Consider the following 27,192-nt stretch of genomic DNA (forward strand, 5'->3'; position numbering starts at 1 on the left):
CCCTCTGAGAACGTTCTGACAAAAAATCCAAAACCCAGAGACAGGTGGAGTTGGAGAGTCCAATCGCCTCTAGCTTGGACACCAGTCTATGGGGGAGAATAGTGTTAAAAGCTGAGCTAAAATCCACAAACAGCAGCCTCACATAACTCCCCGGCTGCTCCAGATGGGACAGAGCAGCATGGAGAGTGGTGGTGATAGCGTCCTCTGTGGATCTATTTGCCCTGTATGCAAACTGGTAGTTGTCAAAAGTTGATGGAAGACAGGAAATAATATGACGGCGCACCAGTTTCTCAAAACACTTCATGATGATTGGAGTCAGTGCAACTGGTCTGTAGTCGTTCAAACTACTGATTGTGGATTTTTTGGGCAGAGGGACAATAGTTGACGACTTCAGGCAGGGTGGGACAATAGACTGGTGTAAGGACTTGTTGAAGATCTTAGTAAAGACCCTCGCCAGCTGATCCGCACAGCCCTTCAACACCTTTCCAGTGATGCCATCAGGTCCAGCCGCCTTCCTCGGATTCACCATCCTCAATACCTTTCTCACCTCATGCTCCTCTACCGTGAATGAGGGGCCCCTAAGGGCTGGTGGCTGTAATACCGGCGTCTCAGGTGGCTCCTTCTCGAAGCGAGCAAAGAAGAGGTTAAGCTCCTCCGCCAGCAAAGGGTCACCGTCGACAGCACCAAGGTTAGGTTTGTAGTTGGTAATGTGCTGAATCCCCTGCCACATCTGTCTTGTGTTGTTGCTCCTTAAATTATCCTCAATCCTCAGCCTATAATCCCGTTTTGCCTGTCGAATGCCCCTCTTCAAGTTTGCTCTTGCCACACTGTAAAGCTGCACCTCGCCTGACCTGAAAGCCCTGTTCCTTTCCCGCAACAGGCCCTGGACCTCTCTATTCATCCAGGGTTTCTGATTGGGATAAAACCGGATGGATTTGTTTACTGTGACAGTGTCTGTGCAGTGATTGATATAGCACAGAACTGCCGCCGTGTGCTCCTCCAGGTCTGAACGATCGAAAATATCCCAATTAGTTCTCTCAAAACAGTCCTGCAGCTGGTGAATAGCACCTTCAGGCCAGATTTTAACAGATTTTAATATTGTGGGAGCCCGTTTCCTGAGTGGGATATATGCTGGTACCAGGAACAAAGACATATGGTCGGACTGGCCCAAGTGTGGCAGCTGTAAAGCCCTATAGCCGTGATTTACATTCGAATAAACTTTATCTAGTGTCTTGTCCCCTCTTGTGGGACATTTCACATGCTGATAGAGCGTTGGGAGCACTGTTTTAAGTTCTACATGGTTGAAGTCTCCCGCAATGATGTGCACAGCTTCAGGATACTTGTCTTGCTGGCTGCTGATAAGGCTCTGCAGGCGTCCCAAAGCCAAGTTGGCATTGGCATCTGGTGGCACGTACACACCAGTTAACATAACAGCTGTAAACTCCCTAGGGAGATAGGCTGGTCTACATTTAACAGCCACATATTCCAAATCCGGTGAACAGTGACACAAACAGAAAAAGAAAAAGAAAAATATTAAAAAACAATTCAGTTTCAATAACAGTTTTTCAGTCACACGTTTCTTTGACTTCCTCATACCTCCCCTTCTTGTTCCCTAGTTCAATTTGTTAATTCAGCAAATCCTAATCTCTTAACATTCCTTTTAAAATATCACCTTATTTTCCACTCAACTTTTTTTTTTTAAATTTAATAACAAAAACAATTATACTCCCCATTATCTTTATCATAACAGCTAGAGACCACCAAAGTTCAAAACAACATCTTTTCAAAGTTCATTAATTTTATAATATTTCTGTAGATATTCCTTAAATTTCTTCCAATCTTCTTCTGCTGACTTTTCTCCCTGGTCGCGGATTCTGCCGGTCATTTCTGCCAGTCCCATACAGTCAATCAACTTCATCTGCCATTCTTCCAGAGTGGGTAAATCTTGAGTCTTCCAGTGCTTTGCTATAAGTATTCTTGCTGCCGTTGTAGCATACATGAAAAAGGTTCTGTCCTTCTTTGGCACCAAATGGCCGACTATACCCAAGAGAAAACCCTCTGGTTTTTTCAGGAAAGTATACTTAAATATCTTTTTCATTTCATTATAAATCATTTCCCAGAAGGCCTTAATCTTTGGGCACGTCCACCAAAGGTGAAAAAATGTACCTTCAGCATCCTTACATTTCCAACATTTATTATCGGGCAGGTGATATATTTTTGCGAGCTTGACTGGGGTTATGTACCACCTATATATCATTTTCATAATATTCTCTCTTAGGGCATTACATGCCGTAAATTTCATACCTGTGGTCCATAACTGTTCCCAGTCAGCAAACATGATGTTATGTCCAAGATCTTGTGCCCATTTAATCATGGCTGACTTAACCGCTTCATCCTGTGTATTCCATTTCAGCAGCAAGTTATACATTTTTGACATGATTTTAGTTTTAGGTTCTAGCACTTCTGTTTCTAATTTAGATTTTTCCACCTGGAAGCCAATTTTTCTGTCCAAATTATATGCCTCCCTTATCTGAAAATAATGTAACCAGTCTCGGACTTTGTTTTTTAATTTCTCAAAGCTCTGCAGTTTCAGTCTATCTCCTTCCTGCTCCAAAATTTCCCAATATTTTGGCCAACTGGCCTCCATATTGAGCTTTTTCTGAGCTTTCGCTTCCATTGGTGACAACCACCTTGGGGTTTTGTTTTCCAGTAAATCCTTGTATCTAATCCAAACATTAAACAAAGATCTCCTAACAATATGATTTTTAAATGCTTTGTGAGCTTTAACCTTGTCATACCACAAATATGCATGCCATCCAAAAACATTGTTAAAACCTTCTAAATCCAAAATGTCCGTGTTTTCAAGAAGCAGCCAGTCTTTCAACCAGCAGAATGCTGCTGACTCATAGTACAGTCTGAAGTCTGGCAGGGCGAAGCCACCCCTTTCTTTTGCATCAGTTAAAATCTTATATTTTATCCTAGGCTTCTTGCCCTGCCAGACAAATTTAGAGATATCTTTCTGCCACTTCTTAAAACAGTCCATCTTGTCCACAATTTGTAATGTTTGAAACAGAAACAACATTTTAGGCAATACATTCATCTTTATAGCTGCTATTCGACCCATCAAGGAAAGCTTCAAATTTGACCATATTTCGAGATCTTTTTTCACTTCTGACCAGCATTTCTCGTAATTATTTTTAAATAAGTTCCCATTTTTAGATGTCATGTTAATCCCCAGATATTTCACCTTTCTCACCACAGACAGACCTGTTTCATTCTGAAATTTCTCTTTTTCAAACAATGTCATGTTTTTCTCTAAAACCTTAGTTTTGGTCTTATTCAGTTTAAATCCTGCCACCTGACCAAATTCTTGAATTAGTTCTAAAACTCTTTTGGTACTAGATTCTGGCTCCTGTAACGTCAAAACTATGTCATCTGCAAATGCTCTCAATTTATAGTGTTTAGCTCCGACCTGTATACCTTTAACCAACCGGTCCCTTCTAATCATATTCAGCAAGACCTCCAGGACCGATATAAAAAGTAAGGGGGAAATTGGGCATCCTTGTCGTGTCCCTTTTTCACAGTATGCATGGTGCTTTGGAGTACAAGAGGACAGGTCTTTGTTCCAATGAACTTATAGTCAACACAGGGAAATGAGAAGAAAAGGGTGAACTGGTCATCAATCTGGCATTGTTTCATTTACATGTGCTTTTGCTTTAGTCTTTTCAAGCAGAAGAGGAAGCTGGTTTTAAACATTTCACATTCAACACTATTGTGTGCTGCATGTTTATTCCTAAATGTCTTGAGTACCTATTTAAGAGGTAAAAATGTAATGATGAGGATGAAGTAAAAGCAGTTGACATTTTACACAGATTAGAAATGTGCGTTAGATGGGTGATAGTTGTAATATCCTGCTTGCATGATGTTCTTCCACTCATGCAAATGTGTCCTCCCTTTCCTCTCCTCCTCACTTTGGCTCACACCCTCAAAATCTGCTCCATATACTTGAGAGACTCTCTGGAGCAAATTGAGGAGGGAGAGGCATAGGAAATCTGGTCATGTCTGTTGGTGTGAAATCTATGCATTTATGACATGCTACATGAGCAGAGTTGCTTCCAGGGTTCAAAGGGGAACATCAAATCATTATTCTTTGTCTTTCTCTTGTAGCGCCCTGTTTCTGCACAGTCCCGATCAACAAATGCCAAATTGGTAGGTATTGGGCTATTATGTTTCTTCATTTACAAACTTCCATTTGCCTATTTCAAAATTTAAAGTAATATATTTATTTTGTCTGCAGTGACTTTTAAGACACTATAAAGGAATGGTAAAGAGGTTCAGGGGAGAGAAATGAACAATGCATATGGAATGGCAGGAGCTGCAGGCAGCTGATAACCCTTAGTGTGCCTGCCTGCCTCTCTCCCGCACTTACTTTACCTAAAATTGCAGCCATTTGTGTCAAGTGAATCCCAACTTTGTTTGAGAATAAAGCACACACATTAAACAAGATTATGCATGCTCTGCAAAATATGCATGTTACTGCAACAAATTCAAAAATTAGATTATTTTGATAGAGTGTATGCATATTTCTGAAATATGGAGAAATACCAATGTAAGAGAGAAGAAAGACAAGAAAGATTGTACTAAGAGAAGAAGAAACCTTGGAGATTGGAGACTGGGTGCTCATAACTGACTTAATGATGGCAGAGGCAAGCACACACAACTGTTTGGTATTATTTTCATACAAAGCATCCTAGAGTCAAAGAGGAGGTAATAGACACATCTTGTTCAAGAGAAGAAATGATACTTTCCCTTGATTATGCCTTAAAAATAGCAGAAGATCCACACTATAACTGACTGGAAGGATTACAGTTTATTATTATTATTAAGTAATGGGAAAGATTGCTGAACTAGATGAAGTTTTGGGCTGATCCAGCAAACCTCTTCTATGTTCATTCATAAGCCTGAGTTACTTACTGATAATAGGTCTTCTTTTGTCTAGGTTTGTATATGTCTCTTCTGAGGCAAATTCAGTTTTTGGTTTTTAAACTCTGCTTTTCTGTGTTAAGGGGAATATAACCCATATGAAATAATGGGGCATATTGCTAATATTCATATCTTTATGGAGATGGATCAAGCTGAGCCTTTAATCTGTGGTGCAGCTGAACTTGGTTTTCGCTTCAGCTACTTTGATCTCAAGGTTTAAAAAAACTCTTTAGGAACTTATTATCTCAAGGTCTTTAAATGCCTCTTGTTTTCAGCTTTGACAGTGCAGTTAGGTCAAAAATGTCTTGCCTGGATTTCAGCTTCTGCTCCCCCACCCTTTTGTTTGCATTTTGTACTTGCCCATTACTAACTCAAGCAGCTTTGTGACGTGAGATAGAGCTGAATGCAGGATATGCAATCTTCTGGCTCAGTAAAGATCTTTAGCTGTGGTCATTGTAACACTTGGAACTACTGTAAATACAGATGAGCTGCATTTCTTTTCCTTACTGTAGCTTCATCTCCTAAGCAGGTTACTACTACTACAAGACATGGGTTATCCAGCAATTGAGAGTTGGAAATGTTACCCCCCGGGTACCAGAGCCAGGAATATGTGTCATGTTTTGCCCATAGAGACAGAAGCTGTGAATGCTGGCTCCTGCTATTTTGGGGTGTGGTTCTGTGGTCAAACACTGGGAATGTGAAGTTTGGCTTTGGTATTGAATGGGGTGTGGACTTGCTATAGTTGGAGGCAGAGAGTGTGAATCCTGGCATTGGTGCCCTTGGATTCTTCTGCCTCTTGAGTGTGACTCCTGGTTCTGATGCCTGGAGAGTGATGTCTCTTGCTGGGCAAATGACTTTGGTATTTGAAACCCCGTTAAAAATAATTGGAATAAGATTAGAAGGAGGGGAAATGCTAAAATCAGGTTTCTCATTGTGATTCTACAGCGTTCTCGGCCGCTGTCTGCCAGTGATGCTGAGATGAAAAACCTTACGCCCTCAGCAAAGGAGAAAACAGTAGGAAGGCATTTTGGCTCCATGCTGGGGCTCTCCATGGAGGAGGTAAGGGTTGTCATGTACTGTATTCGCTCACTGGACATGGTACATGTGCAGAAGAAGGGAACAATTAGTCACCATGAATGGGTACATTTGGCTGCCAGATGCCTCTGCCTTGTGGCAGCAGACTGAGACTGGCATCTTGGCAGCATAGATAGGGAAATTAAGGGACAAAGAATAAAATGGTTTGTTTTTTAAAAGTGGAACTGTCAATATTGACCCCATAACTAAATGATTCACAGGGATTATGTGTATCTCAATGCATTCCATCCCAAGGTTCACCCTTTCCATTATTTGTTTTTATTTATTTGAAAGATTTATTACTCACCTTTCATGAAAAGTGATGCCAGGTCAAGTTACATCAAGACGACAAAACCAATTCAAACCTAAACAACTAAAAAGCACTAATGCCTTTCATTGCTTGTTCTGATTCCAGATAAAAGTCTTGCGTCGAGTGAAGGAGGAATATGAGCGAAGAGGGGGATTCATTCGTATATTCCCTACGCCATTAACTTGGGACACTTATGGGTGAGCAAAAAATCTAGTTTTGATTCTTTCATCCTGGAATGATAGAAGACATTAGGAGGTAGAAGATTCAAATGCTAATTTATTCCCACCTTAGTGGTCTCAAAGACCATTCATTATGCTTTAAATTTCACTTTCAGGGTCTTTTTGCATATCAAACACTATTCTGTCACCTTTTGTGCTATCTAATTCTTACCAGCTTCCTTATTAGTCTTACCTTTTCCTCCATTCCTGACAGATGAAGCTATTTCCCCCTCACTTTTCATGATAAGCTTTCACTTTTTCCTCACTGAGTCTTCCATTTTTAAATACTCCTAATCTGAATTTAAACTGACTCCCTTCCTCTTGGTTTTTCAGGTCCTATATGGAGCACAAGACGACAATGAACTATATGCTGGCCTCTCGCCTTTTCAGCGACAGGTAGGAAAGTGGTTCCAGGAGTCTGCAGTACAGAAGGAGACCCATAGGAGGAAGGAGAAATGAAAGTGAACATGAAGAGCGGGTTACTTGTAGACAAAGTACTGGGTCCATTGGGCAGTTGCTTGTAGAATGCGTTTTGGCTCTTAGCTCACTAGCTGGAGCAAACAGTAACAGAAATAGAGTAATTCACAGGCTTATAAAGAAGGCAATTCTCAAGAACATAACAATTGCCTTGACTGTTCAGATGAAAGCCCTCCTCTATGGGTAAGCTAGCTCCTTCTGGAGGTTCATCAGAAGAGCCTGCTGGATCAGACCAATGGACCACCTAGTCCAGCATCCGGTTCTCACAGTGGCCAACCAGATACCAGTTGGCCAACCAAGCTGATTTGGGGAGTGAGGAGAGAAGGTGAAAAGCCTTGTTATGGAAGCCTTTCTGCGGGACTTTTGCTGATGGGATTCATTAGACGAATCCTGCCTTGGGCTTTTAATGTATCTGTTTTATGTTGATGTAGTATAATTGTAATGTAATCACAATATTCTTTTTTCACTGTTCTGCAGAGGGTCAAGAAGATGCCTAATTTCTAAACGAACTCGGTAAGCAGCTTGTATAGGCAAGTTATTAAAGGAAAAAGGTTGGTTTTGTATTTTTGACCGTGCAGTCACCTTAGACTTTAGATGGGACTCTTTTTGTCGAACAATAGAAGGTTGTTTTCAAGGCTAATTGCTGTGTTTGGGGTAGTGAGAAATGTACCCTATGCACTGAGACATCCAGCAGGAGGTCTTTTACAGAGGAATTGGGGTTTTTTTTGCGGTGGGGGCTGTAGTTGTGGAGGGAAGTGGTAACCCTCTGCTTCCCATTTTCTGTGATCCTCATACCCTGGCCAAATATTCCTTGCATGGGAAATAGTCTTTAAAATGTTTCTGTGTTAGGGGGTTCCCTCTTTGGTGGTCTGTGTCATTTCTTTGGATTTCAGTATCCTGGGACTGCTTGTTGCTCTGCCATTATGAAATGGTTGTGAAAGCTGAATTAGTTACTTGCTATTATTGTTTTGCCAAGGTCCAATATTAATGTTCTTATGATTGCATAGTTAAACTCTCAACCAGCTGTTTTTAATGGTGTAAACTGGTGGTCCTGAGTATTGTGTTGCTGGATTTTTGTGATTTTCAATTACTACTTTAAACTGTGTGTTGGCCAGAGAACATCCATTTGTGTGTGTGTGTGTGTGTGTGTGTGTGTATGTGTTTTCCAATATATAAAAAGTCAGAGGAGAATTCAAAACAAAATGTCAAAAGCATAATAATAATAATAATAATAATAATAATAATAATAATAATTTATTATTTATACCCTGCCCATCTGGCTGGGTTTCCCCAGCCACTCTGGGCAGCTTCCAGCAGAATATTAAAATACAATGATTCATCAAATAACACAAGCTTCTTACCTGGCCTATGTGGTCTCTGACCAGGAGTTTTCCCAGTTACTTGGTTGTAGAAAACAGTTGTTTCTTTAACCGATCTCTAAAAAGGGAGATCAACATATCCTACCTCAGAACAGCAAAACATGGACAAGCAGGAAATTGCCCCTGGGCATTCTAGACCCAGAGGGAAGTTCTTTCTGTGGCCCTGAAAACTCTATTGAGTTTTCCAGTTCTGCTTTTTCAGTAAGCAAAATCTGAAACTGAAAGAGAAGGATGTGCATAGTGCTGCAGCTAGCAGAACAAGTTTTGGATTGGCTATCAGAGATTATGATTTTATTCTAAGTTGTGTTTTCCAGAAAATTGAAATTAAAATAGAAATTTTAAAATAGTGTGGCCAGTCCCTGCAGAAAGCAGAGCTTGGAGTCACTCCCCATCAGTTGATGGGCAAAAACCTCGTTAGTGTAATGTACATAGATTTGTCATGAAAATTAATAAATCTTTTAGGAAGAAAGAAATAGTCATAGTTTTGTTGTGTACTACCTGTTGGTGGTCCATATAGAGAATTATTGTAGATGTATTGATATTTACAGATTACGCAACAACAGTTCTTTGAGGCCATTAATTAACATACCAATAGATCATGGATAGCTCAGTTGGTTAGAGCATGGTGCTGATAACACCAATGTTTCAGGTTTGATTCCCGTGTGGGACAGCTGCATATTCCTGCATTTCAGGGGGTTGGACAAGATAATCCTCAGGGTCCCTTCCAACTCTACATTTCTATGATTCTATTATCCCTGGACACTGGGCAGAGTGGCTTTCCTATCAGCTAGTTGTGCCCATTGACTCATTACAGTACTTATGTTGCATTTTCACCAGTTGATCAGATAACAGAAGGTTAGAGAAGTATGAATTTCTTGGTGCAGCTGGCTGTTTGCCTGTGGAGAAAGAACATGACTTTCAGTAAGGTCAGAACACAGAGGCATTATTACAGTTTTAAGCAATAACTGGCTACTTCCCCAATGTTCAGAATCTTATTCAGTAGCCTACAGGTGGTGCTCCATTTTTCCTGGTCCACAGCACATGACAGACATAAGGTAGATAACATTTCTGCTGCAGGCAAACAGTTCATAAATTGCAATTTGATTGTCACAGATCTTGATTTCTGGACAAAATAATCTTAATACCTGTGAGATTTATTTTGGTTTAAGTCTGTTGTTTGTTTCACATTTTCAGTAGGCTGTGTGTTTTAAAGTGTGGTTGTAATTTTTTAGTGATAATTTTATTGTTTTATCTTTTTTGTAGACCGCTTTGAAGTCTTTTCTATAATCAAGCAGTATATAATTTTAATGAAATAAATAAATCTTGCATTTTACATTGTAGTGTGTAGTTCAGTGAGCAAGCACTTGTTCTGTAGGTTGTCTGCTCTGGCTGTCTTTTGATTAAAAGAGAACAAATAAATATTTAGCAAGCAGAATAATTCAAAACTAAGTCGGACTTAAAAGGAACTTCCCTATAATGTTCTTTGAATTCTGCACCATAGGAAAGTAAATCATTAATATTAAAGAGTCTTCACACATACAGCGAAGCTGAGGGAGGGATGCATTTCCATTCATTTCAAAATTCATTCCTGGAAAAGCCTCTCCTTCTCTTCTGCAGTCGGTTCTTCAGGCACAAGATGCCAGTTTCCAAAATCAGTTTTTTCCAGGCAGAAAATTGCAGAAACCTTAGGTTTCTTGCACTTTAACTCCTCCTAGTTAACAAGATATATCATCAACAGGCACAAGACAGAGTTCAAAGGTGCAGTCTTTAAAATCACACAATTCTTGCTCTTTTACTCTTTAGAGGCCTTGACTTGCAACGTGGTCATCTCGCCGCCAGATGTCTCAGGACCGAGTCCAGGTAATAAAACTTTTCACTCTTCCCCCCCCTCCTTTGGATTTACATATGGCTTCACATACCCTTTGATCCCAACTAGGCAGTAGTTCAAAGCTTTATAAACTGGGGCTAGCTGCAAGCTCTTGTCCCCTCTACTCAGCCTCAAGTACAGTCTCTTCTTCAGAAAATTCACAGATCTCAGCAAGATCTCAAAAAGATACAAGTATCATAACTTCCTATTTTCTTTTCATAATTCCAGCATTGCAGACAGTAGAGAATATTGCCAAATCTTGGAGAAACCTTATGAAACGTTTTTAATCAGCATCTTCCACATTATTCCATGTATGGAGAAGCACTGAGTTCACTAGGCTAGGATTTTTCTTCATATTTCCCCCCAAAGTTTGAACTCGGTGCCCGCCTCAAAGGCCACGTTGGGGAATTCTCAACCACCTATGAACTCTGTTTCCCGTCAGCTTCTGAATACAGACATATTTCTGCTGAAGGGTTCCACCCTCACAGTTGCTGAGTTTAGCCATTATTTCTGCTCTTGGTTCATATAGCCTTACAGGCTGTTCCAGTAAGACCTAGGGAGTCTTCAGTTACAGAATTATAATTAAAAAGTGAATTTGTGTGCATTTAAGGAGATCAAAGTTTACATTGCTTTAAAGAAAATGGAATTAATTCAAAACAAAATATCAAAAACATGGGAATAATAGTTAATATTTCTTACACACCTATCCTATAGTGTCTGATCCAGAGGTCTTCTAAGTACTGTACTTTTAAAATTATTTATTATTTATTGAATTTGCATACCATCCTTCATCTGAAGATCACAGGACGGTTCACAACATTAAAATGAGAACACCAAATACAGAGGTAACAAAAACAAAAAAAAAATCCCCTCCCACAAACAAAGGCAATAGAATATTTAATCAGCCAAAGGCCTGATTACAGAGAACTGTTTTAGCCAATCTGCCAGAATATTGTCCACCCCTGCCAGATGTTCCTCTTTTATGGAAGCCAGATGGGTCGTTCTGTTAACCGAATGCCCTCCAGTCCACTTTTTCATCTGACCCACCCTGGTTCTGCTTGTTGCCTTCCAGGTTTAGGGTCGGAATAGACATTCCTGTTGAGGTCATCTCAGTTATCTAGGAATTCCTTTTCACTGTGTGAGGTATTCTTGTTCTGTGTTAAAATACACTGTCTTGTATCTCTGTATGTGTGACATAATTTTTTGTGTGGAGCATGGTTTATGGACTTTGCTTGTGTTAGGGGTTGAGGGGTCTCCTTAGCTCAGTCATTTTGATCTGGAGCAGGGATCCAGATCTAAGGCCCCTGGGCCGGATCAGGCCCGTCTGAGTTGTGGATTTGGCCTGCGCCACGAAGCCAGAACTCGCTGTGAAACCAAGACTCCCGGCAATGGCAACGGGAGGAAGAGGCTGAGTGGCGGCGGCTCTGCCAATCAAATACTGCACCTGGTTTACCTCAGCACACCGCAGGGCAGTATTGTTCAAAGGGCACTGCCTATATTCTCTAGTGGGAAGAGTCATCCGGTTAACGGAATGTCCTCCAGTCCCCTCTTCAAACAAAATCACAGTAGTACTAATATCTGGGTTTTTTTGCCAGGCACCTACTTGATTGTAGAAAATGCTATTTTATGTAGCTTCCTTTATTTAACCAATGCCTACTGCTTGAGGTTAGACATATGGTTCTTCAGAACAGCATGGCATGGAAGAGCAGGAAATCACTACATGTTCTAGGCTCCAAATATATCAGAGGCACAGCAAACCACTTTTTAAAAAGCTTCTGACCCTGCCTTTTCATGGCAAAATCCAGTCTCTCATGGAGAGTGATGACAAATTAACTTTGTACATGTTGGTCACAAGTAGCAAGCCTTGCACTGGCTAGTCAGTGATGATGTCATTTTGAGCTTTCCCTTACAGGAAATGGAAATTAAGCATCATTTATACTGTGTTAATAAGTCTTTGTTCTTTCCCCTGCTCCTACAATTTTCTGCTGTTCCTTAGCTTGCGTTAATATATTGTTTTATATTTTAAATTTTGTGGGCCCATCGTGAGTGGTTCTCCCTGAAAACCAGCATATAAACTAATTAAAAAATTTTTCACAACTACACAAAGCATAGTTTGCCAGAATATCAGACGTTCCTTTTACCATTCATAGGTCACATGCATTTAACCTTATGTATCTAGCAGGATGAAGAAGTGGGGAGAAGATTTGGGAGGTTTTAATTCACAAAGGAAATGTCACAGGCTAATTCTAATGGAGTTTTAGACTGAAAAGATGAATAATTGACAAAACTTTAAAAATCCAGCTAGTGTCCTTCACACAGGGCTGGCTCACAGAACTACCAAACCTGGGATCTTTAAAATGCATTGTATTGCTTTTCCAGATTCAGAGTGATTGCTACAACATTGTATGGCGCTTGAATCTATTGAGTGAGCACAGTGCAGCCTGTTAAGGAAACCTTAAGAGAATAAGATCCCTGCTGGATCAGGCCAAGCAGAAAGTCCAGCATTCTGTTATCACTGTGGCCAGCTAGATGCTTTCATGAAGCCCACAAGTGCACCAACTTTCTCCCCACTTGTAATTCTCAGGCATCCAGTAGTGGAGAACTTCATTGTAGCCACTATATGAATCTAAGCGGCAGTTCTCAGTTTTCAGAATCCAGTATCGTTGTTATCCTTGCCTGCATTTAAAAAGGGTATTTCAGCATTTCTAGAATTGTTTTGCCTGATGACAATTGAGTCTCAATTCCCACAAGGGGGTGCATGGAATGAATTACTCCTTTGCATTCACCAGTAGCAAAATATACCTGTGCTGTGCTGGCTGGTGACTATCTCTGTTGGAGTGTTCTTGGCATCTGGAATTGCAGGGAATGCCCCTCCTAAAGTTTTCTTGCCTTTCCTGGCATACCATGGGACATATTTTCTCAGCATACAGCTTCTTAGTGGAAAATAGTTTGCTTTTAAGAGGAAAGGAAAACGCTCAGGGATTTTTGCTGGAAATCTTTTGAATCTTCTTCTAAGACAGCCCTTCAGTATAGGAAAACAAATCTTAAAAACAATGAGTCCAAGAACTGATGGCTACTGCCATGGCCTAATGGTGCCCTGATTTGATTAGGATTTCAATGTTCAACACAGAGGCTGAGTGATGTGGCATATATCTTATAGCTGGTACGGTACTATAATGGCGGGAATGATAAAGATCTTTCTTCAGATCCTTGTTTTAGATCCTTGTTCAGCTGTGCATTGATAGGTAAGTTTTTTCTTTTTAAGGATAGCATACTTCACAGAGCTGTGAGGCTACAAGACTGTTCAGGAGTAGAGTAGGATACAAATGAAACAAATACAGTGGTACCTCGGGTTAAGAACTTAATTCGTCCTGGAGGTCTGTTCTTAACCTGAAACTGTTCTTAACCTGAAGCACCACTTTAGCTAATGGGGCCTCCCGCTGCTGCCGCGCCACTGCTGCACAATTTCTGTTCTCATCCTGAAGCAAAGTTCTTAACCCGAGGTACTATTTCTGGGTTGGCGGAGTCTGTAACCTGAAGCGTCTGTAACCCGAGGTACCACTGTAAGATGTATTTGGGCAAGGGATGTCCTAGGAGTAGTCGGATAGTCCTCCCTGGTATTAGCTTTCATGTGCACAAATCCAAGGAACTTAATGCTGCATAATCATAAAGAGACCAGTATCTTTCCAGTTGGGCCCATGAAGCAGATAGATGTATGAACAAAAAAACTGCTTCCTTGTTCAGCCAGTTTCCTCTCCCCACCTCCCACCCCTCCAGCTACTATCCTGTGTGTATAGTTAATATAGAAGCCTTATGCACATCATGGCTTGTTACGCATGGTTCTCTGAGCCCCAGTAAATACACATGCACACATACATCCCCACTGCTTTGAAGAATGGCATAAAAACTTTTGCTCCTGCTAGTGTGACTGTGTGTGTATTCAAAGAGTATTAGTTACAGGTAGGTAACTCTGATTCTTCTGTACTCCTTGTGACTGGATAATTCTCAGAAGTGTACTTGTACTAACTCAGTCCTGTTTGTCTGGTGGTGTAGGAACAGTATAGATTCACTACAGAGACCAGCATATAGGTTTTATCTGGATATAGGTGGGAGGAAAGGCATTGAGGAATCTCCTTGTTCTTGTCTTTTGCAGTTTGAATCTTGCTGGAGAACTGGGTCTGGACATTATGGATTGTAATGCTCAGCTTCATGCTGCTCTATATGAGCGGAAGCTCCTGTCACTAGAGGTACGGAAACGAAGGCGGCGTTTTGGCAAACTGAAACCAGGAAATGCAAAACTGTCAGGTACATGCGAGTCCTGCCTCTTTCCCCATATTATAACGTTGGTGTCTGGGTTTAAATGGTGGTTAGCTTCTCTTGCCATGTGTAGATCTTGACCATATTTGGGCTAAAAGAAAAAAGACTGTGTACACCAGATATTTCCTGTATTGGTGATCAGTTGCTAGCATGTATTCTTTGAGTGCACATGAGCCTAATTTTTTCTGCCTTCCTTTACTTATCCGAAAATGTTGAGAACTGGACATCTGTTTTTGACAGGGACTTCGCAGTCAACTGACTTTGTCCTCAAGTCAGAAATGGAATGTGAAGAAGAGGAGGAGATAGTGGAGGAAGATGAAGAACTGGAGATACCTCGGGAGGAAACAGCTGGCTCTCTTAGGAACATGCAGGTGAAATTTAAGCCAGAGTTGCCAGAACAGGTGGAGCATCCCAAAAAGGAAAAGTTGTCAAAGGAGTCTGAACAGAAACCTGTCCGTGAAGCTCTGCTGCTTCAAGCCAAAACGGAACCAATGCCAAAAGATACTGAGCTTCCATTTAATTTGCTACAGGTTTTACAGGAGAACAGTAATCTAAGGTAGGAGTTTTAATGAGATTTATTTGACTATCATTGTGGCAAATATGAGGCAAGCATGTAAACCAGAGTCCTTGTCCACTTGTGAAAAGGCATGTTTTTGTACTACACCCCTAGTTTTTAGGTTGTAAAGGAACTGCTTCATAAAACGTATTGGCCTCTTAATCTTCCCTAGGCCAATGGATGGATGCTACCATTGATGGCCAACATTCATTTAGTGCCCCAAGTGTACCAGATGCTATACAGAATACTAAAATAGTTTGTATACTTGTCCGGTTGGCTTATGCTATTTGCCTGCTGGTGGGCAAAAGTGAAGACAGTGTTGATAAGAAGCAGTGAGAATGAGGTAGGGTTTTCTAATGGTTCAATAGAGAGCTTCCATTGCCAGTGTTTAGGTAGGGGTAGAGAAATCCATACTGGTGACACAGTACATGATTTACTTGTTAGTTTTACTTTTTCCTTTGCTATCTATTCTTAGCTAACCCAGTGTAGGAGTTAGGTGAGTTACTTTTTGAAGCATGATAAAACAAATGTATGGTATGTGGTACAGAGGATCAAAAAGGAAGAACAGTTGAAGGGTTAGAACAAACAGGTCCTTGGGTGATATGTCTTTCTGCTTTATGATGTAGAGTTGTATTAAGACAATAAATTGTCTTACATGCTCACCTTGAATAACTTGCACAGTCCCCCTTGGAGTTTAGAGAGAAATGGATAGGCAGCAAAAACTTAGTATACGTTTCATACCACCAAATGTTGTTTCTCCCCACCTCCCACCCCTGAGGTTTGTTTTTAAGAGAAAGCTTCCCTGTTTGAGACTTGAGTTAGCTTTTCTTATTTAGTCTGGGAGACATGGGAAGTCTCCTTTGCATAGCACTTTTGAGGGAGTTTTCCTGTTTTAGTGGACTAATCAAAACTACTCATGAGAAGCAAAATCATAGCTTCAGAACATGCTAGAACCATGATAACGATAAATTGTTTCAAATTTATCCTAATGTTCATGTGGGAAGTAGTCAACCCCACTTTCTGTCCTACTATAGCCTCCTGTGGTATTCCAGTGAGAGAATGAGGAACTCTGATACCCAGACATGTTCTTCTGGATGTCTATTTTGAAAAATGAGCTAGAGTTTTAACTTCATTTTGTAAAATGGACTGCCAGCAGCAAATTCTGTTGCCATAGATGGTGGCCAAGATTGTAAAATGGTCCTTTGCCCTGTGTACTGAGGGGTTCTTTGTCGAAAAACAAAGGTGTTTATCTGTACTTCTGACTGCTGTCTGTGCCTCTCTGTTTCTACAGCAAAGTTCAGGCTCGCAGGGCTTTCTCTGCCTATCTGCAGCGTGTGCAGCTGCGCCTGATGAAAGAGGCTGGAGATCAGGTCCATAATCCTGCCTGGGCTGCCAAAGAGGATGAGCAGATGGTAAGAAATTGTTTGCTTGCCCTGCTCCTTTCAGGGAGGAGCCCAGCTCATCTTACTCCACATTCCTGAATTACAGTTAGTGTGAAGCTGATTCCCATCATCTTACTCTATGTTCCTGAATTACAGTTAGTGTGAAGCTGATTCCCAACAGCTTGAGCTAAACAGCTAGATGCTGTAACTCATCCTGCCTCTGTTACTGAAGTGACTTGAACTCCTCTCTGAACCAATGTAGACTGTTGGTGTGTAGAGCAGGTAGAAGAGGTGTACTTTGGACTCCAGCGTAGAAGAAGCATTTTTGAATATTGCTGAAGTGATGGCCACTTGTGATTGCCATCCTTTATTTTATTTTATTTTATTTTATTTTTTTGCATAGCCTCCCTGAAGCCCACTTCTTAGTTTAAGCTCTCTGTATGTCAATCAGTTTCCAGGTATGACTTTGAGTTGTCTGCCGGTTTCCCCAGACAGTAGCTAAATCATTGTACTGTATCTGAGGCAGTTGCCTTATAGTGCTTATTGACTTCAGTCCACATTTCTAGTCCTTGCCCTCAGCTGGCAGCCCACATGGAGACACTGTGAAAATCCCGTACGGGTAGAGAGCCAATCTAGCTCATAGATTAAAACCCTTATGTCAGGAATTGGGAATAATCAGTTTGCCTCAGTGGAAAATGTTACCCTTGCTCTTTCCAAGTGGAAAATTGAAACTGGTTCTCTGAGAGCTGCTTTGTCTGCTATGCTGTGAAAAATAATGTTTAAAATAACAGATCAAACCAGCCTAATATAATGCTAGTGAGAGGCGAGCTGTGAAATTCAACGCTTTGGCTATGAAGCAGTTTACTTGCATGCTAGCAGGGCACCTAACCAAAAGTAAATCCAGAGTGGAGACAGAATATGTTTGAAACTAAACACTCACAGCAGGCGTCTTGCTCTAGCACTCACTTTAAAGTGAGGGTAGTTCTCCCTGCCATTGGCTGATGGCATAGTAGGAGGGATTGGTGTGGTTTTTGAGACAAAGTTGGTGCAAGGCACAGAGCATAGAGAGTGACCAGAGGTGGTGCCAGAGATGCATGAAGGTGACAATAATATAAGTGGTCAGAGTTTTAATTGAAAGCCTGCTATCCTTAGAGAGATGCACTTTTGTCTGCAGTTATTCTCAGCAAGCATAGATTATGTTAGAATCCCAAGGCTTTTGCTTTGCACCTTTTTGTCAATGAATTTACTTTTATTTATTGACTTTTTGCAACCCAATTTCTCTTATCCTCAACCCAAACACACTTTGAAAATCGTTTCTAGTAGAGTGATGTATATGAAGATAAACAAATGGGCTCACTCTTTGATTTTTTTTCTTGGTGGCAGGAACTGGTTGTTCGCTTTTTAAAGCGAGCAGCCAATAATCTTCAACAGTCTTTGAGAATGCTGCTCCCGAGTCGGCGCCTGGCCCTGTTTGACCGTAGGCGCATCTTGGCTCACCAGCTAGGTGAATTCATCATCTGCTATAATAGGGTGAGTATGGCATGTGCCAGCTCAGTTCTAACACAGCAGAGGATTTATGCAGATGATCTAGAGCAACACTCCTTGTTTTGTTTTATTGCTTCTAGGGTTGGCCCAAATGTTTCAGAGAAGGAGGGAAAGCAGAAGCATGAGTCATTCATATTCCTGCTTTCTGTCCTACTGTAATGATTGAATAGAATCTTTTTGCATGTTACCTACGGGTGATCCATGAACTTCTGGAGCTCACAGATGGTATTGTGAAATTCTCAAATTTTGTTTCTGATATTACAGGATAAGTAGAAGCTTCTGTTTTTGAGCTTTCGCTTTCCCTGTTTCTTCATAATGAAGTGCAGGGACCTACATTTATATCTTGCCCATGGTCAAATGGCAAAATGCATGCACAGCCCTGTCAGTTGTGAATTGTGTAGGTGCATTTTACAGTGAAACAGCCCCTCTCTCCTCCTGCTCCTCAGGTAAATCCAACATGTGCATTATGTGTGTTTTGCCATTTATACTTGGTACTTTTTGTACCAAAGAATGAGTTAGCTTTTACCGTATTGAATAGTTAATACCCAGCATCTGGGTAGTGCAGAAGAATTTGCATTTTTATATTTTCAAAGTATTAGAATTATTTCCACAATCAGGATTTTTTGGGGTACATTTGTATTATAAAGATACACAGTAGATGGTAAATCAGCTTATAATCATACATGATTTATTGCAGCAAAAACAGATCAGTCAGGATTTTAAGAAACAAATGTTTAAGCTACTAAACGTCTTGAGGCACAGATGTGTTTATTTCACAATTTGGACTCAAGACAAATTTATTTCACTCAACTGAGATAACTGTATATACATTTTGAATAAAAGCTCCTTGTCTTGAGCAAGATAAGCAAAACTCATCTTGTTACTGAAGTCTGTTACCATGAAGTTACATTCCAGTGGTAAGAATATTGTCTTCAGTCCTGTGCCTCAGGCATAGCCATGCTGCTACAAGTGCATTTGAGAAGCTATCACTGGCTACCTGAACTAACAGATCATGTTTTGGAGTTTTTGAAGTGCAGGAAAAGATATCATGGAATACTCACTGAGGTCTTGTTTAAAAGATAACCTTTCTAGCACAGAAGCACATTGGACATTTTTACAGAGGAGCATTTGAAAATGTCACCGTGCTGTTTGTAGTGACACTGCTGATTTCTCTGGTCAGAGGTCAGCCTAAAGATCAGTATAGTCCCGGTGTGGCTCAGGAGTGTCACGTTCACCAAGTGGAGGTCTTGCGCAGCCTGCATCCAAGTACTCTTCCTGAAAGCACCCAAAGTGTTGTGTAATGTAGCAGTGTTGTTGTTGTTATATTTCTCAAACACTTTCTACTATAGAGTTTCTAAGCAGCTTATAATAGGAAATTAATTCAATGCAGATCCCAAAACTTTTTCTAAGAACACAAAAATAATTATATATCGATTATAAAAATGGAAAGCAGAATTCCTCCACAGTTGTAATCAGCAAAAGATTAAAAATAGCTATGATAACAGCGCAGATGGTCAAATGCTAGGAAAAGAGAAAAGTGTTTGCCTGCTGCTGAAAAGATGTTGGCACAGGTGAGTCTCCCTGGAGAAAGCATTCCATAGGGAGGGGGCCAAAAGGCCCACTCTCTGTACCGCACTCCAAACTTCTCTTGGAGCGTGGACTTGCGGAAAAACCTCTGATTATAATCTCAGGGTCCAGGTAGGCTCCTGTCAGAGGAGGTGTTCATAAACTATTGGGATCCTAAGCCATATAAGGCTTTATAGGCGAAAACCAGCATGTTAGACTGGACTCAGCAATATACTGGCAGCCATTGCAACTAGACCAGATCAGTGTATATGATTGGACACTGTTCCATGTCAGCAGTCTGGTCACTGAATTCTGCACTAGTTTCCAAACCGTCTTAAAGGAAGCCTCACCTGTAATGCATTGCAGTAATCCAGCCTTGAAGTTACGTAGAACATAGACGCTAACAGGAAGCCTTTATGGGCAGAAAAGCTGGTTTGAGAGCTTACTTAATTTTACTTATTTGCAGGAAACAGATCAAATGGCTCAGAGAAAGTTAATGAAGAATCAGGAGGATGAAGAGGAAGGGGTAGATGCTGAAGGCTTTCACAAATTTGTTACTAAGGCAAGGTATGAATTTACTTTAAAGCAGAAATAATTGTGCCAGGCTCTCGTATCTTGAACTGCAGCAGAGGGGGAGTTGTTGGCACTATGCTCAGTGGTTTGGGAGGCACTGAGGGCTGGCAAAACCCTTCTTTTACCCCTCCCTAGGTGGGAAAAAACCCTGGATTTTGAGGCTTTCTTTAGCTGCATAGGCCTTTCTATGAGCAGAACTTTTAAATGCCACATGGCAGCTGATACGTGGGGGATAAATTCTGCAACGGTAACAGGCATGTGCAGCCAAGGAAAGCCTGTGAAATGCAGGCTTCTTTCTTGTGCTCCTCAAAGTGGTGATGGCAGAGAATGAAGGGGAGAAAGAAGCTTTCTTTGGCTGCTTGTGCCTGTTCCCTGGGCAGAATTTGAATCAAGCTCATAATTCAGTGAATGGGAGTTAAATCCTGCTGCGTTGGCTGCTGGTGCCTGTTCCTTGCTCAGAACAGGCACCTGTAAGCCAATGCAGAATCGAATTCTACCCTCCCACCAATCAAGCTGTTTGATAAGTGGGTGTGGTTTGGGGGAAATGGCCTTGGCCAAAATTGGCCTGTGGCCTGGATATTCCCTACCCTTTATGTAGGGTTTCTGTTCATGTGAAGGGATTTATGTGAGCACAATTCTACATGCATAGAAACTCCCCTCTCGTGTGCTGTCGAATGCAGAAAGGTTGGGAGCAGCAGGCATAAGCCTGTGCTCCTCCATCTGTTCATTATTGAAGCAGGTGAGGTATTTGACCTATCGTTGTCTTCAGTTAGTTTTTCCTTCTGTGTCTCTCTCTCTTTCATAGAATCAGAGTAGAGTTGAAAGGGACCCCAAGGGTCATCTGGTCTACCCCCCTGCAATGCTGATGCTTCAAGAGTCTCTCTGTATCTATTTCAGTTCTGTCACCACATTGTAAAAGCTTGCCACTTGCTCCTTTTCTACTCTTTTCACATCTTAGCGAAAGTGATCTTGAGGAGGTGTTGACTTTTTACACACACAAGAATAAGTCAGCAAGTGTCTTCCTGGGAACAAATCCTGGAGTTACACAGAATAGTACCAGCCAGTTGGAAGGTAAGGCCCAAGAAAGTGAGCATACTTTTTGCTGCTTATCATTGTTACTGATAACTTCCCACAAAGAGATGGAGAAACATAGGTGCAGTATTTTTTTAACCCTCCCCCCCCATTTTCTCATTTTACATACACTTAACAAAGAAGAACAAATGTACAGTAGTACCTCGCAAGACGAATGCCTCGCAAGACGAAAAACTCGCAAGACGAAAGAGTTTTTCGTTTTTTGAGTTGCTTCGCAAGACGATTTTCCTTATGGGCTTGCTTCGCAAGACGAAAACGTCTTGCGAGTTTGTTTCCTTTTTTCTTAAAACCGCTTGAAGAGGTGCAGTTGCGACTGACCGTGCTTCGCAAGACGAAAAACCGCGCAAGACGAAAAGACTCGCGGAACGAATTAATTTCGTCTTGCGAGGCACCACTGTATACAAAAACGATCTACATTTCTTTCAGCTTCACTCCCCTCCTTTCTGCAGTTACATATTTTATAAATTTTCTCCACTGCATATAAAAACATACGTGCAGTACTTAACTTAGTCTCCCTAGCTGATGTGTGGAAATACCAAATTGACAATAATTTTCAGTGCCAGAATGGATTTGTGCTTGTAACATACTGTCAAGTTATTTACCATATTAAAAAGCAGTGGTGGGTAACACATTGGAAAGCCTTATTGCATACTGTTCTCCAGCAGAGTTATAACTGGGAATCCCCCCCCCCTCAATTCCAAACTTCATTTCAGATCAGCCAGAAACAGTGGAAGAAGCTGCAAAACAGCAACCTGAAATCCCAGTGGAAAAGGAAAATGTGGCAGAGAAACTGAGAAGTGACCAACTCAAAGCAACCAGATTATCCAGTGAGTGAGAACAATGGAGAGGACTAAACTAGCAATACATAACATTAGGAACAGGGGCTGGATGTTACAGTCTGACAGAACTTTATGGCTTCTTTTCGAATTCAGGCACATTTATAATTGGTGGCTGCAGCAATAAATGGTCTTTCTTAACAAATCTTCCACTGACATTAATATTTATAACAGAATAATCAGCCAGCTGACATGCTAAAAATTGTCATTTCCTCCCAAATTCTAAACCCATAATCTAGAGTTAATCATGGTCAGAATTCTTTGCTATATTTCCATTGCGGCGTCAGTAACAATGGATCAGTCAAGTGGAAGGTACTCAGGTCCACTGTTGGAGAACTTGTGGCCCTTTAGATGTTGCTGGATTCCTTATCAGCCCTAGTCTCACATTGTTCGGCCAGATGCGTATTGGAAGCTCGCAGGGAGGACCTGAATGCTGCAGCACTCTCCCTACTTGTATTCAGAGGCAGTTTAGATAGAGCATAGTCATCATTTTAGAAGACTCATTTGAAAAATTCAGTTGTAGAAAAAGCATGTTTTGGAAAATAGTTGTGTAGTCTGCCTTGTACAATATCTCATGTCCTTTGTTTACATAAGATGGAATTCAATATAACGCTAAGTGGGGCATGTGGGGGGCAATGAGGTTTACTTGCGCAACAAGACTTTTCTACCCTCTTCTCTCCCCCATGGCCCACTAAACCTGTTTTGGGTTTTCCCTCAACCTTCCAGATTTGTGGGACTTGTGGGGGAAGATGGGGAGTCCCATAGCACAAGCAGATCTCATTCCGCACAGTCAGTACCTCAGTTGAATTTCAGCCATTGTCCTTCTGCACAATTTTGTAAAAGGCTACTCTAGCATAATATAGTGGTACCTTCGTTCTCAAACACCTTGGTACTTAAACGCCTTGGTTCCCAAATGCCGAACACCCGGAAGTAAGTATTCCGGTTTTTGAACGCTTTTCAGAAGCTGAATGTCCAATGCGGCTGTCGGCTATTGTTTCCGGGGCCCCTGCACACCAATCAGAAGATGCGCCATGGTTTTCAAACATTTTGGAAGTCAAACGGACTTCCGGAATGGATTAAGTTTGACGCTTTTGTTTTTGCTATTTATTTTGCGTTTTTGTTTTTGAGGCTTTTTTGGTTAATTTGTTTTGTGACTGTGTGGAACCTAGCTCATCTATTAATTGATTGATTATGTGACTGTGGAAATGGATAAAAAAAACCCCATCCAAACAATGACTATCATCAGTGCAGGTAAGAAAGAATTGTAATTGCAATTTTTATCATCTACAGTACTGTCTTACTTATTTTATAGTACAGTACCTTGATTATTGTTTTTGTTTTATGGATAATGGTCTCGTTAGATAGTAAAATTCATGTTAAATTGCTGTTTCAAGGGTTGTTTTTAGAAGTCTGGAACGGATTAATCCATTTTGCATTACTTTCTATGGGAAAGTGTGACTTGGTTTTGGAATGCTTTGGTTTTTGAACGAACTTCCAGAAGGAATTCAGTTTGAGAACCAAGATACCACTCTACTAGATTTGTGTTTTACTTCAATGTTCTGATCAGATTGGATATGTCTTTTTTTACAAAAAAAATAGGGATGCCCTCTTCGGCAGAAGATGAACAGAATGCACCGCAACCCAGCCTCCTTAGTACGTCTTCCTTTGTTCCAAGTGCCATCCTTCCACAAAGCATCAACTCCCAGCTATCCTCTCATCCTGCTGCCTCGGATAACGCACAGGTGCCTGATCATCGCCCAGGGCTCTCTTTTTCATCTGGTTCTAGACTGACTCCTTCCCCTTCTCTCCAAAGCACAGCACCTGACATCTGGTCTAACACAGCAAAAATTACACCCCGCCTGTCCTCAAACAATGCAAGCTTACACCGTTGTCGGTCTGGCAGTTACACTGCCAGCCCCTTCTCTTCCTTTCAGAGTGCTTTGCAGATCTACAGCCAGAGACTGTCCCGACCAGCTTCAGCAAAAGCAGGTAAGCCATATCTGACTGCTTAGCTGGCACCGTATTGTAATATTTTTACTGTCTAGCAGTATTCAGAATAGCTCGAATTGGCACAACGGGTCAGAATGTGGCTATGCAAGCAAAATTTGGGGAAATACTTACTTATGGCTTGCTAAAAATAATAATACAGCTAATCAGATTCAGAAATTGGCCTCTAGTTAAGTCCTAGATTAATAATACATGTGTGAAATTATTATTATTATTATTATTATTTTGGCAACTTCCAGAAATATAGGATCATTTTGCTTCTCCAATCTAGCTGCTGTTGGCACATGACACGGCTTGGCAGTGATCCCTGGCAGTCCAGGAAGTGATGATTAAAGTTTACGCATGTGAAACTGCTTAGGGCAAAGTGTAGGGCAGCAACAGAAAGTAACCTGCATTGAAGTATGAATGGATGACTCAGATTAATAGCTCTTTTCTTGGAATAATTCTGTATTTGTTCTGTGAAGTAGCTATTCTGCTCACATTATCAGGCAATATAGCTGTCCCAGAACTTTGTCACTAACGATACACATGAAGGGTTGAAATATGGAGACTGGTGCCATTTTCGGTATGGCATATTCTCACATCCTTGGTGCTTTTCAATTGCCAATTGGGCCACTAGCATCTGAGAGCTTCTTGCATACAATGCTTCTTTTTCCTTGTCAGTTTCTAAGTTTGGTAGCTTTCCATGTTGGTGGCTTGCAACTCTCTCACTTCAAAATAGTACTGCAGCATTTTTCTTAACAATGGTATTTCTAGGTGTTCTATTCTGCACTTCTTTCCTGCATTCACATTTTTGTGATGGTTGCTCTCTTTTCAAGTGCCCTCCCTGGGGAGGCCTTCCTGAGACGTCACTACTAAACATTGTGGCAGAGAATTTAGCAATGAAGGATTCGATATCAGTAGGAAGTAATGTCAGTAATTGCCAGCTGTTTACACCACGCTCTTCCTGCATCTGCTGTCATACGGGGACTGATTCTGCCCCTGAACCACAATTTTGTAAGTGGTGTGTCTCAGTAATTATCAGCCTCTCAAGTAGGGTACCTTGGGGGTAAAAAAAACTTGAGAACCTCTGCTTTGTTAGACAAGGATGAGATGACAATAAAACTGCAAATGGCCCAGTGACCTTTTAGGTGTTGAAGGGGATGTTAGGCTCTAGCTAGATTTAGCTGTTTCAGGCTTGCAGTCCTGAGGGATAGGTGCCAAAGCTGAGAAATGCAGATAAAGTCTGCTCAGATGAGACTGAGATTTCCCAAGAAGTGGCAATACTACCCCACAGTGGTAGTATTGGTGAGCTTAACTCTGTTGTATCAAACTCCTGTCTTTCACCTCTTCAACATTTCCAACGGTAGGTTTTTCTTTGAAACTTCTTTCTCAGAGTTTTGATTTTTCTTCTGGTTTGACTTTGTCTTCTAAATATAACTCTGCTACACTACGTACCATATATTGTGATTTTAATATTATGTTGGCTGCCTCCCAGAGTAGCTGGGGAAGCCCAGCCAGATGGGTGGGGTATAAATAAATAAATTATTATTATTAATTATTATTATTATTATTATTATTATTATTATCCATATATAAGATGATGTTTTTTGCTAAAACAAATTAGTCAAAAATTGGGCGTCGTCTTATACACAGATGGTGAATGAACAGGGGTAAAAGAAGCAGCGGCTGCCATGTAGAAGCTGCTGGGATGCGCTTTCAAGGCTGATGCTTGCCTGTTGCTCAACAACTCAAGGGTGCCCTGCAGGTCGGAGCTGCTGCATCACTCTGGCGGGTGCATGCCCACCCCTAGCGCCGATGGATCACGCTCTGTCATTAAAATATTGATTTCTTAGTTTCTGGGTCATCTTATACATGTGGGGCGTCTTATACACATAAAAATATGGTAATATTTAGCCATGGCTCCCTTTAGAAACCAGAATACTTTTTCTTGGTTCATTTTTTCGCTTATCGGTTTTTACAACTTTCCAAGTCATCATTTTTCAATAAAATTAAATTTCCCTATTCCTATAATTTGTCCTTTATAAGTAGGATGTAGTGTTCTGGCAGGTGTATGGGGCGTTAGGGGAGGCGTAGTACCTCTGGTGGGGGGCACTTTGTGATCCTTCTGAGGCAGTATGTCTACCTTTGGTCCCCACCCTGCACACAGCTCTCACTTGTGGCTCCTAGAATCTGTCACCATGCAACAGTAGCCACACACTGGGAACATCTTCAACTAGCCGGCTAAACTAGGTGTGCGTAGCTGATGGGTCTCAAACCCTTGGTGAGTTAGGGACTTTCCCTGCCTGTGAAGACACACTCCTGCAGACTGAGCATACAAGAGCAATAATGGATGCAGCAGTGAAGAAGGTGGAAGTGAGGGGCAAACAGGGCTCATCAACCTGGAAAGGTAGCCCATCTAGGAGAAGGAAAACTTTGATCCTAAACCTCTGCTGCCTTCTTCTTTGGAAGAAGAAAAGGCTAAGGAGTAATCTCTACACAAATCTGGAGTGGAGTCCCTAAGATTGTTGGATGGTGCCTTGTATGCTTCCTTCTGGCAACTCCTGCAGCGAAACTGGTGCCAAACGTTTTACTGTGCTTTCCTTTGGACCTCATCAGCGAGGCCGAGAGGTGGGGTCTTGTCATCTGGGCAGCCCAGGACCTCCATACAAGCTGCCCAGGCTTGTGCCCCGGGGAGATCACTTTGGTGCTGCTAATGCATGTTTGACTTCACTCCCAGAGGCACACTCCGTTGTCTCTTTAGACAGATGGCAGCCAACATTGTGTTCTATATTAAACCTTCTTTGGATACAAAGAAAAAGAATGGAGATTTAAACTGTTTTGTACACAAAGAAGGGTGTATGAAGTTGGAATCAGCCAGAGAATGTAACAGTAGAAACTGCAACACAGCCGTTCAGAGGAGAATATATCAGTAGGTTCTGTAGAAAACACCATGGTTCTAACTGGTTGTGCAGATGTTTGTCTCTTGCCATTTTCAGACACACAAGGCAGATTCTTTACCGACTAGTAC

The 27,192-nt window shown here is 41.3% G+C and overlaps 1 protein-coding gene across 5 annotated transcripts in view; it reads left to right on the forward strand.

The window, feature by feature from the left end:
* Positions 1 to 27,192, forward strand: part of TTLL5 (tubulin tyrosine ligase like 5) — a 110,370-nt gene that overhangs the window by 38,123 nt on the left and 45,055 nt on the right. For all 5 annotated transcript variants that reach the window (XM_083610489.1, XM_083610486.1, XM_083610490.1 and 2 more), the window contains exons 16-29: positions 4,168 to 4,209; positions 5,929 to 6,042; positions 6,473 to 6,564; positions 6,919 to 6,981; positions 7,540 to 7,575; positions 10,245 to 10,301; positions 14,462 to 14,613; positions 14,866 to 15,181; positions 16,473 to 16,593; positions 17,947 to 18,093; positions 20,141 to 20,241; positions 21,206 to 21,318; positions 22,053 to 22,166; positions 23,775 to 24,164. In XM_083610489.1, the coding sequence (XP_083466615.1) occupies positions 4,168 to 4,209; positions 5,929 to 6,042; positions 6,473 to 6,564; positions 6,919 to 6,981; positions 7,540 to 7,575; positions 10,245 to 10,301; positions 14,462 to 14,613; positions 14,866 to 15,181; positions 16,473 to 16,593; positions 17,947 to 18,093; positions 20,141 to 20,241; positions 21,206 to 21,318; positions 22,053 to 22,166; positions 23,775 to 24,164 (1,858 nt within the window). The remainder of the gene's footprint in view (positions 1 to 4,167; positions 4,210 to 5,928; positions 6,043 to 6,472; positions 6,565 to 6,918; positions 6,982 to 7,539; positions 7,576 to 10,244; positions 10,302 to 14,461; positions 14,614 to 14,865; positions 15,182 to 16,472; positions 16,594 to 17,946; positions 18,094 to 20,140; positions 20,242 to 21,205; positions 21,319 to 22,052; positions 22,167 to 23,774; positions 24,165 to 27,192) is intronic.

This window comes from Podarcis filfolensis, assembly GCF_964270895.1.
Source record: "Podarcis filfolensis genome assembly, chromosome: 1".
NCBI lineage: Eukaryota > Metazoa > Chordata > Lepidosauria > Squamata > Lacertidae > Podarcis > Podarcis filfolensis.